Source organism: Corvus kubaryi, unplaced genomic scaffold (assembly GCF_017639235.1).
Source record: "Corvus kubaryi isolate FWS band 111438036 unplaced genomic scaffold, C.kubaryi_AGA036_p1.0 37373, whole genome shotgun sequence".
Classification (NCBI taxonomy): domain Eukaryota; kingdom Metazoa; phylum Chordata; class Aves; order Passeriformes; family Corvidae; genus Corvus; species Corvus kubaryi.
The window spans coordinates 837,040-848,208 of record NW_024581121.1 but is presented as its reverse complement, the minus strand read 5'-3'; the positions used below and the strand labels follow the sequence as shown (position 1 = coordinate 848,208).

The window sequence follows — 11,169 nt, the reverse complement described above, 5'->3', positions numbered from 1 at the left end:
AAGCTTTGCTGAAATCCAAAAAGATTACATCAACTGGCTTCCCTTGATTAGCTAAGTGGGTTACCGTGTCATAAAAGGAAATCAGATTTGACAAGCAGAGCTTTCCCCTTCTGAAGCTGTGCTGGCTGTGACAGACACCTGCATTGTCCTTCAGGAGTTTTTCAATACCTTTTCTTTTCCTTTTTCTCGTCCCCAAGTCAAAAATTGAGTGAATGAGGATGGGGAAGAGAAGCAGATGTTTGGGGAATATAAAAAATTGCATTTGGATAATTTAGAACAATTTTGCATTGAAGTTTTCACTTTTACCTACTATAACTCTAACTTAGCTGTCAATATGAAAATTATTTTGGATTTCCTCACCCTAATAATTTTATTTAAAAGATTAATTACTTGACAAATTTCTTCAGCATCGCTTTTCACTGAAAATTCTTCTAAATAAACTCTTTCCTTTGAAAAATAGCAGCTGTTTCAAAACAGCAATTTGTTAAAACAACCCCACATCATTGGTTAATTGCAGGGGACTTCATGCTTAGAAAAACCAAACAAAAACCCCTGACACCTTCACAGCCAATTTGTGAAGCAGATGCTTTAGGAAAGGACATGCCTTGCTGGCCTGCGTAGTACTGGTAGCATTTCTTTATAATGTTTCTTTGAGCTGCTCGAGGGTATGCTTAAATGAGGAATGAGCCTAATAAAAAGAAATCACAGAAGGCACTTGGTTAAGTGACATAGGTTAGTCCTCAGTACAAGTCTTACCTGTGAAGGCTTGTGTTTTAGAAGGTCACTGGGCAAGGTGGGTGTGAAAAATGCTGTGTTAATGTGCGAGCTCTTTGTGTAATCCCTATGGATGGAAGTGTGTACCCAAGTGTTTCTGGGCTGCTCATGTGTAGCAGAGGGGGAGAAGAGAGGGAGGAGCAGAAATGAATGTATATATGAGGGGTAACATTGTGGTGCATGGATAAAAATTAATCTGAGCTGCTCCTGTGGGATCCCATGGCTTCAGGCCCTCTGAAGCCACCAGTCCCCATCCCTGTGGATTTGACATCATGCTCTGGTCCTTTTGCTTTTTCCCTGAGGAAGGTCCAGATGCAGGGCCAGAGGTGACACCACAGTAACAAGGTGGCACTGGTGGGGCTGTGGGTGGGGAAGAGGCCGGCTGGCTGGTGGGGACCCTGCCCTGGGCTGGGGGCACCCTCCAAGGACACAGCCTCCCCCAAGAAGTCTATCTCAGTGGATCTGGGGACAGGGCAAGGGACAGCCTCTGTCCCCAGAGTGGGGCAGGTGGGACAAGGAGCCTCAGGACTTCTCCAGCTCTGCTCTGTCCTCCCAGCTCCTTCCTCGCAGCCCTGAGGCGAGGGAAGAATGGAAAACCCTGTCTGCTCCAGAAACATCTGTTACTGGAAAAATAAGTCAATGAAACAGGACCCCCAAATCCCTGGGAAATTGGAGCTGATTCCTTTTGGGGCTAGTCCCAGCTGGGGGCTGTGGTGGCTCGGTTCCAGGCCCTCCACTCTGTGTTTCACTTGGCCACAGTACTTCCTGGGAATTCCAGGGGCTTGACAGAGGAAAGGATCCATCAGGATCCTGATGGCTCTGTGTCTGAGGCCCATCAGCAGGTTTGTTGAGGATGCAGGGGGACCTGGGAGGTGGCCCAGGATGGGATGCCGTGGAGCACAGGGAAGTATCACTGGCAGCCCCTGACCTGAACTCCCCCCATGCCTGGCACAGCACCTGGGCTGGCACTGGAGCCCCCAGAGCCACCAGCTGGCACTGGGAGCCCCCCGGCCACCACCTCAGCCATCCCTTGGCCCCGTGTGCCTCACCTGAGCACGATTCAGAATTCCTGCTCCATCTGCATGGCCAGGTGCTGTTCCTTCTGGGCCACCTGCTCCAGCCAGTTCCATCTCAGCCACTGCTTCAGCTCCACCTTCCTCTGTGCCTGCTCCAGCTCCTGCTGCCGTCGCCATTCCTGGTCCGTGGCACCTTGGCTCCTCTTGGCCCTCAGAGCATCCTGCCCAAAAAGGGGGCAGTGCAGGGCTCTGGATGGGCTTCTCTCAGGGGCAGCTATGGAAGCCCTTGGCCATGGCTTTGGCTCTCTGCCAGCACCGCTCCAGGATATCCCCTGGCTCTAGGGATTGGTTCTGCAGATCTCCCACATCCAGGGGCTCTGCTCCTTTGCTGGGGTGGTGAGAGGGACAGTGGCAGGTGAACACGTCACCTGTCCCCAGGCCACTCACCCACTCTGCCTGCCAGGCCTGGGTGAGCAGGAAGCCAGCGCACTGGGCTGCGGCTGCCGTGGTGCACTTTTCCACTATCAACTGAAAGGTACTTACAAAGTGAGGGGAGAACCTCCTGTCAAAGTCGCGCTGAGCCAGGATTCCTCCCTGCCCGGGAGCACTAGTGAAGCCAACCTGGAAAAGGCAGGGAAAAGACAGGCTTTGCCACCTTTCCTCCTCCTCGCTCCAGAACTGGGCAGGATGAGAGCACAGGGACACGCATCCTCCCCGAGCACCCAGCTCCAGCAGCGCGGTCAGCTGTAGCCGCAGGGCTCCTATAAATCATCCACTTACCACGACCTGGGCACCCTCCTGGGCCAGGTACGTGATGGTGGCAGAGGTGAAGTTGAAGTACCCAGCTTTGAGAGGCCGTAGAACCACGGTGTGGGACACGTTGTGATACGACTGAGCAATAGTTAACTCATGTAAGCACAGTTAACTATTGGGAGACAGCAAATGTTGATCACAAAACCTAAGAAGCAGGATTTGCCTTAATATTGTCAAGATAAGAGGAACAAGAATCTGTTTGAAACCAGCACAGAAACTGCTGAGTCGTTCCACAAAGGACTGCCCATGCTCCAGAAAGAAAGGTGAAAGTGCATTGTGACGAAGACTACTGATCTTCATCAGAAAGACCCCCGAGGAAGAAGAGGAGCCTTCCTCAGTGCGACCACCAGGGTACACAGGGCATGCGTGGTACGTCTGCTAATGATATTAATGACTTCCGAGAACTAATTTGTATAACCACTCCTATCCCAAGGAATGTGATGAATATTCATGAATTTTACCCATAATATTGTGTTGTAGGAAGTGCCGGTGTGTGTGTGTTCGGAGGAGCGATTCCCACACACCCGGCGCCGAATAAAACAAATACCCACTTCTCTGACTCTGTCTCTGAAGTGTCTCCTGGCCTGGTTGAGGGCGATTCAGTTGCTGGCTCGGGGAGCTGGACGTTAAGGAAAACGTTTGTATTTCATCACAGGAAGAAAACTGAGGAGATGGGAATGAGCAGACTGGAACAGAACTGGTAGAATCAGCTGCTCCTCCACATAACCAAACCCAATATATAAAATTACAGTATCGCATTAGTGTTGTAAGAGTCCAATATGACATCCATGAATCGCCCCAAACCAGGCCTAGAGACACTTCAGAGACAGAGAAGTGGGTATTTGCTTTATTCGGCATGTCGGGTGTGGGGGATTGCTCCTCCCAACACACACACACACACACACACGCACAGAGCACTCCATACAGTCCAGCATTATGTGTAAAATTCATGAATATTCATCGTATTCCTTGGGATAGGAGTGGTTATACAAATTAGTTCTCGGAAGTCATTAATATCATTAGCAGACGTACCACGCATGCCCTGTGTACCCTGGTGGTCGCACTGAGGAAGGCTCCTCTTCTTCCTCGGGGGTCTTTCTGATGAAGATCAGTAGTCTTCGTCACAATGCACTTTCACCTTTCTTTCTGGAGCATGGGCAGTCCTTTGTGGAACGACTCAGCAGTTTCTGTGCTGGTTTCAAACAGATTCTTGTTCCTCTTATCTTGACAATATTAAGGCAAATCCTGCTTCTTAGGTTTTGTGATCAACATTTGCTGTCTCCCAATAGTTAACTGTGCTTACATGAGTTAACTATTGCTCAGTCGTTTCTCATCAACATCATCATCGCTACTTCTTTTAGCGATACTGCACTCAGCATGCCTATGTCTGCCTTTAAAAAATAAAAAATAATTTTAAAACCTCAAATAAGCCCCAAACACCCTTAACACTTTCTCCTACTCTCTCCCTTATTTTCATCTTTTCCCTGCTCCTTTCCCAGACAAAGCTTCTCCAAGCCACAGACTACGGAAAGCAACCCAGAGGTTTGTTACCTGTTGATCATTGAGGCCACATAACCATAGGCTGCAACTGTCTCTCCCACCCCATCCTTCCACAGGGCAGGCTGTTCCCAGTCTCCAAACAGTGACACAACACCTGTCCTGGGCCTGAGAACCTCTTTTTATAAAGAAGAGACTTGACTTTCTCTGCAGAGCACCTTCCTCGTGCAGCATCTGGTTGTCAAGAGGTTAATGCATCCAACCTACACCTTCCCTATATTTTCCTTCCTGGCTGCCAGCTGCTGGCACCCTGGGAGCTGGAGGGGACCAAGTAACTGTGAGAGGGGAAAACAAAGCCTTTTTGTAGGGCAGAGTGATTTGAGGGAGAAAAATGTGTGGAGGTGGAAGCTTTTCTGGGCACTGACACCGTGAAAGGGCAAACGGGGCTGGTTTACTGCCCTTGGTCCCTGTAATTAACACTGAAGAACTGAATGGGCCAGAAATCAAAGGAGCTCTCAGGCCTGGCAGGAATGGGATGGTGCTGGAGCCCAGCAGGAGCCGAAGGTGCCCCTGCCCCTGGACTGACTTGTGCCCTGTATGAGCGTGTGGGGCTCAGGGGGGCTTTGCCTGTGAGCTCTTGGTTCAGTGCCCTGGGTCGGGTCCCTCGTGACAGGGGCTACCCCAAGGCTTGGCTGGGTTTTTGCAGAGTCCTGTTTCTGGGTTTGGGGGAGGAAGGAGCTGTCTGCCCTGCGGCCTGGCCGCTCGGAGCTCAGAACCAGTGTAATAAATGGTTAAAAATTTGGGGTTTTTTTGGTTGAGAAGTTAAAGTTGCTTGTTAGAGGAGTGGGGGTATGCAGTTAATGAGTTAATTGTTATTGCGATTGTACGGGTGTAATGTTGCCATGTACCCACTAGATGGGGACACCAATGGGGGAAAGTAAGTGGGTCTATAGAAAGGAAGAGAATGTTCTAGAATGTTCTTAAGACAACCCAATAATCATGATATAAACACTTTGAAGGATTATTGGTTAAGGGGCAAACCAATCACTCGACGCCCCAGAGACTGACAGAATTGAACACCAATGAGAACCGTAGCAACGAGCCATCAGAGGGAGGATCTGAGCTGCACCAATCACAGCATCAAAAGAGACGATAAGAACTGCTCCGGGGCCCAGCCCCCCCGGTCTTCCTGAGGAACCTGAGTGCAGGGGAATATCTTGTGCGTCGCACAGTTTGTTTTTCTGGGTTGTCAAGTGGGACTTGGGCTTACCTTGAGTCTCCGCTCCTGGTTTTCTTTTTAATAAACGAGCAGACTTTTATTGAACCCAGAAAAGTCCAAGCCTCGTTTATAACACCAGCGCGTGTGGCGCCAAAGCACCGGCTCCCGCCGGACCCCCTGCCCGCGACGCGTTGCCGCGGCCACTCCTGTGTGTCGGACTCCGAGATCCCGGTCTGCTGCGTTTTTCCTGCACTGCAAGTCTGCTTAATTTTTTTGTTTCCTGTCCAGTTGGGGGGTCCGGAACCACCGCGCGGGGTGTCCCCGCACCTCTCTGCGCGGTAGGCCGGCAATCACGGCCCGCGGCCGCCCGTGACCCCGGGCTCGGCCCTGCCGCCATCACCGCGGGGAGGAGCGCACGCGGCACAGCGCCCCCTGCTGGCGCGGGGAGCCATCGCCAGCGCCCCTGGCGGCCGCGAGCGGAGCTGCAGCGAGGGGGGAGCGCCGCGGGCGGGAAGGGAGCGTTCAGCGGGGCCGGGGCGGTGCTGCTGCTGCTGCGGCCGTCGCGGTTTGTTTGCCTCGTTATACATACACATACTGGTAAAGAACTGCTACTGCTTTTCCCTTACCTTTCCCTGAAGGCCCTGTGATTTCAAAGTTATAATAATTTGGAGGGAAGGGGATCACATTTTGTGTTCCAAGGGAGGTTCCCGCCTTCCTTGGCAGACATCTGTCTTTCAAACCAAGGCACCTCCCCTGACACAGCTTCATTCCATTCCTCCAGGTCCTTGAGTCCTGTTCTCTGGTTTGGGTGGGATGTTCCTGTGATACAGCATTGCAGGATGGGAGGTGGAACAGGCCAGACATCTGGCAGATCTGGACCTGGAGTGGCTTTTCCTGGATTGGGTGGATTTTTTACTGCTTTGGGTTATGATTGAGAACTGAGACCATCAGACATGTGACTCCCAGGGGCCCCTTCATGTCTGCAGAATGAGGGGCTCAGCATCCATCCTGGGGAGGATTGGCCATCCCTAGCCCTGGGCAGTGGCAAACCTGGTGCTATGTCACCCAACCTGGCTTCTCCCTGCATCCCTCCCTGGGGAGGGCTCTCTCCCTCCTGCCTGGCCAACTGGTTTGTGAACTGGGCGCTAAACCTCCACCAGGAGGAAGAGGAGGGGACAAGCAGGGTGAGACTGGCAATGCAGGGACCCAGGAGTGGGATGCAGGGTTGGGAGGGGGACAGTCTGGGGGAAACATCATTTTTTCCCTCTTGGAAACATAATGTTGAGGCTGGATGATTGCATCCTGTAGGCGAAGCTCTGAGTCATTCTGTGCGGAATTTAACTCACCCTCCCCAAACCAGCCACAGAGCTGCTTGGTAAAGGGCTTTATTGGGTAAAGTTGGCTCTAGCAGGAAGGGAAGCAAATCCCACCCCATCCCCAGGGAACAGGGCTGGCGGTGTCTTGCTCTGTTTACCTTCCAGCAGGAGTCTCCTGGTGCAGAGGGTTTGCAGCCTGGTTCTGTGGGCCCAGCAAAACCTCACTGTGGCCATGCAAGGAGCAGGGGCCCAGCTGGATCTGCCAGCACCCCTGTGGCAGGGCATCAAGGAGGACTCAAGCTCTTAGGGTCCAGGCGCCCCACGTCCCGCCCTCCCTCACCCCCAGTGCCGGAGTTTGGCTTGGCTCTCCTTGGAGTGGCCCTCAGGCTTTGCCGCTGCCACAGAGAGGAGGTTCTCGGGCTCCAGGACAAACATGCCATACAGGTTCCAGAGCAGCATGGCCAGGAGCGGCAGGAAGGTCATGCTGAAGCCAAAGGCACGGAAGGAGCGGCCGATGGCGTAGGACATCCAGAAAATCAACCTGGAGAAGGCAGAGAGTGCGGGCTCAGCCAAGGGTGGTGCTATGGGGCTGGCACTCAGTGGTTCTGACCAGTGAGGGTTTCCCGGACATGGCTGCTGTAGGAAGTGGGATGCAGGATGAAGAACCCCTCCTGGCTCTGGTGAGCTGGGTGAGGTGTTGCCAGAGTGGGAGTTTGCACCAAGGGATGGTGTTTGCTGGCGCTCACAGAGCGCAACAGCACCCCAGGGTGAAGGAGTCACTTACCGGGAGATGGCAAAGAGCCCTGTGAGCAGTGGGATGAGCTTGAGGAGCTCCTGTGGGAGGTAGGTAGCCAGCACAGCCATGTTGAAGAAGTAGAGGATGAAGAGGTGGATGGACTGGGAGACGTAAGTGCGGTGGATCTCCACCTCCCGGTGGAGCTCTCCAAAGGGCTCCAGGGCAGAGGAGCAGAGGCGGGAGATGCCGCTGACGATCATTCCTGAGGGAGAGAGAGAGGGGCTGACTGGGTGCCCAGAGGAGCCATGGTGAGGTTTGGGGAGCACCAGGAGGGGAGAAAAACTCCATCTGCTGTTCCTGGTGGGAGCAACGGAACCACAAAGAGCTCAGCCCCAGGGCTAATGCAGCCCAGAGCAGGGGCAAAGTGCTCATACTCCAAGCCCATGGCTCACCCAGCACGACGGGGAAGGTGGCAAAGGCGGCGCAGCGCAATGTGTAGACCAGGCGGGCGCTGACGGTGGGCAGCAGCGGGGCGTCGAAGGGCAAGAAGATGTAGGCCCCGTAGATGAGGCAAGGGCAGAGGAGCAGGGCCCCTGCCACTGATGCCATGGCCTTGAGGTTATCAGTGCCACACTCCCTGGCACATGGGCACCGCGACTGCTCAGCTGGGGGCTTGACCATGCGCCCCTCAAAGCCCACTGGGCCCCGGTAGCGCGAGGGGCCGCGGGGGAGGAAGACCTGCTTGTGATGGAGGCTGCTGGGTCTGTCACTGGGGGGAACATGGTCCCCCCTGCCCTCCTCCTGGGCCCATGGGGTGGGGTGCTGCTTCTGCTTGAAGGGGCTCTGCTCGATGCACTGCGGGTCAATGGGCACAAAGACGTGGGCCGCCATCACAGGTAACTGGGGGACCTCCTCATCTTCAGCCTCAACTGTGGGGCAGGTGGGAACAGCTTCCTCTGGGTCTTCATGGCCCCCCTCAGGACTTGAGCGCCTCTTCATCTCCACGAGCTCCGGCTGGCCCTGGGTGTTCTGCTGGCACCGGTCCCATGGCAGGGTGGCATCAGGGTCTCCCAGGTGCTCATCTGGGGCTGGTGGCACCGTTTCCAGGGCTACCTTCCCCAGCTCCAGCAAAACCACCTCCTCGGAGGGCAGGACAGGGTCCGCAGCAGCCATGAGAGTGTCCAGTTCTGCAGTGCCGGGGATGCAGCTGGGGGCACTTGTAGTGTTCAGAGGGGATGAAGTTCCTGTCCTGTTTCCAGTTCCTGCTTTCACCCTGGACCAGGAGAAAGGAGACAGAAAAATTTACATCAGAAATGAGAAATCTGGGGTCACGTGCACAGCCCCAGTTACAAAGTGGGGGCAAACTGGCACCCCTGGAGCCCCCACCACCTGCCCGTCCTTGCACTAGGAGGGGAAAGCAGTGCCTGGTGTCCCTGTGCTCTGGCCCTTGGCAGTGGGATCAGGTACTGTCCTAGGCAGGGTGAACCCTGGGGGTGCAGGTCTGGCTGCAAAACGGGGCAGCCTGGGGATTGCTTCCCCCACTGAACAAACATCCTGGGGGTTCTGGCTGAACACAGCCTGGATGATACAACCAGCTCCTCTGTGGCTCTGTCCTGGGCCAGGACCAGCCAAGCCCTGGCGAGAGGTGACCTGTCTACTTCCAGGTCCACCTGGCTACAGCCGGCCAGGTTTGCTGCCTCTTGTAGCTGAGACTGATGTGGGGTGGGCAAAAGGGGCTGCTGGGTGCCCTTCCATAGGGTGCAGGAGGTACAGGCAGAGGTCCCACGTTGTTACCCATTAGGGGAACCCTGTCTCTTGGCCCGTCCTGGGTGCTGCCGTCTGTCTCCTGCAATGATCAGTTCACTCCTCTCAGCACATTCATCCCTGCCCCATCAGCAGGAGCCTTGGCCTGGCCACAGGTGTGGGGAAACTGAGGCACGGAGCCGCTTGGGGCTTCCTCCGAGATCCACACACGGAAGTAGGGCTGAACAGCTTCCTGGGCCTCCCGCACCTCCAGCGCCCGGATCGCGGACCCCAGCCCCGCTCCCAGCCCCCAGCCCCGCTTCCCCCGCGGCACCACCTCCCCTCGCTGCAGGACTCACTCGGGCAGAGGCGCGGGGCCATGGGGGCCGCGGGACAGCTCTGCCGGGACCCTGCGGGATTCCGGCACTCTCCCGGCCGCCTCTGCACCTCTAACCTGCCGAACCAGCTCAGGTGGGACGGGCAGAGGGGCGGGCGCGGAGCCTCGCCCAGTCGGGCGGACCCTGCGCCCGTCCCAGCCCGGGCCGGGCAGCGCCGGCGGGGGGGACACGGGGAGCCCCGGTGCTGTCCCCATGTCAGGCAGGGGACCCACCCGGATCCCTCCCTGCCCGGGCCCTTCTGGCTGTGCCGAGTTAAAGAGCTCCCTAAACACAGGCACAGTTTAGAAAGGAAACAAACAAATCAGTCCTTGTTTATTCTGCGAGGGTGCGAGGTGGAGTTTTCCACAAATCGAGCGCACTGTGATAAATGAGTGAATATGTCTTTAACATGTATAAGTGATGATGTATTATGTAAAAATAGTGTTAAGGTAAAATGTAGTTAAGTGGAAACGAGATTAAGGTAAATTGTAACTTGGAAATAGTTGTACTATGTTAAGAAATTTATTAATAAATACATGGTAACAAATGTCTTTTGAGCTGAGAAACTACAGAGCCAGGAGCCGAGATATCTTGGAGAAACAAAGAAGATAAACCGCATGCATCCCAGGAAGACTGTTCTCCCATCAGAACTCACACCTCCCACGGGAACTGGCAGCTGCAAATGAGGTTGGAGACTGCGGAGGCACCGGAGGGGGGTGCCTGCCTTCCGTTCTGAAGCGATCCCGAGCACCGAGGCGGCGGCGTGCTGGGGGAAGGGGCAGAGACCGGACAGGGGGAAAAGTTGAGTGAAGTGTAAATTACTTTCTGGGCTTAATGAATATGTAACAGTTTAAGAGAGTACTTAAGCCCACAGTGAAATGAATGGAGGGCGCCTCTGGCAATATTGCCAAGTGCCCCAGCGCTGTGATTTGCCTTTGTTCTACTAATAAATGTTCAATATTATATTGCTAAAAAAAATATAGCTTTTGTATTCATTTTCTTCCGCACCAAGAATAACACGAAGTATCTGTATCTTTTATACAGTAAAATTTACATAAACGCGTCTATCCAGTACATATTCCCCGCCTACATATTGAATATTCATGTGGCGTAACCTAACACAATGCTTGAAATACGAAGTCTTTTTATTTTATTGAACAACTTTTGTTACAGATATTATCTGACGGCACGGTTATGTTTACAAAAGGTGAGAAGACTCAGCCTGAAGACATATAATTCAGCTCGAAGGCACCACTGCGGGAGCCGCGACCCCACAGGACCCGCCCGCATGCCTGGGGACACCCGGCACGGCGGGATCCCAGAGCGCCGAGGGATTCCTGCGCCGCTCCCCGCGCTCCTGGCCCCACAGCCACGGGGGGGGGCTCTGGTGAAGCCCTCGATCCGGGCAGGGGGACCCCGGCCCACCGCTCCCGCCGGGCCCGCACCGGGACTCGGCCCCGGCCGCCTGACGCCGCCGCCGCCGCCATGTTTGCCAGCACTAAGCGCTGGCACGGCGGCCGCGTGCGTGAGCGAGGGGAACTCTCGCGAGATGACGCCGCCGCCGCCGCCATGTTTGCCAGCACTAAGTGAGGGCGCGTGGCGAGAGTTCGCTCTCGCGAGGCGAGGTCATCCCCGCCGCCGCCCTGCCCGCCCGGCGCGGCGCAGCCGCGGGAAATCT

The 11,169-nt window shown here is 54.9% G+C and overlaps 1 protein-coding gene and 1 long non-coding RNA gene across 2 annotated transcripts; both read right to left on the bottom strand.

Annotated features, from left to right (window-relative positions):
• Positions 1-2,159: 2,159 nt before the first annotated feature.
• Positions 2,160-2,705, bottom strand: LOC121667675. Its single transcript, XR_006017134.1, has 3 exons — positions 2,571-2,705; positions 2,334-2,411; positions 2,160-2,178 (listed from the first exon to the last, which is right to left on the bottom strand). It is a non-coding gene; the product is annotated as an uncharacterized LOC121667675 (long non-coding RNA).
• Positions 2,706-6,688: 3,983 nt separating this feature from the next.
• Positions 6,689-9,781, bottom strand: TMEM79 (transmembrane protein 79). Its single transcript, XM_042034575.1, has 4 exons — positions 9,474-9,781; positions 7,824-8,644; positions 7,420-7,633; positions 6,689-7,176 (listed from the first exon to the last, which is right to left on the bottom strand). The coding sequence occupies exons 1-4, from the start codon at positions 9,704-9,706 to the stop codon at positions 6,972-6,974; spliced, it is 1,473 nt and encodes a 490-aa protein (XP_041890509.1). The 5' UTR covers positions 9,707-9,781; the 3' UTR covers positions 6,689-6,971.
• Positions 9,782-11,169: the final 1,388 nt, after the last annotated feature.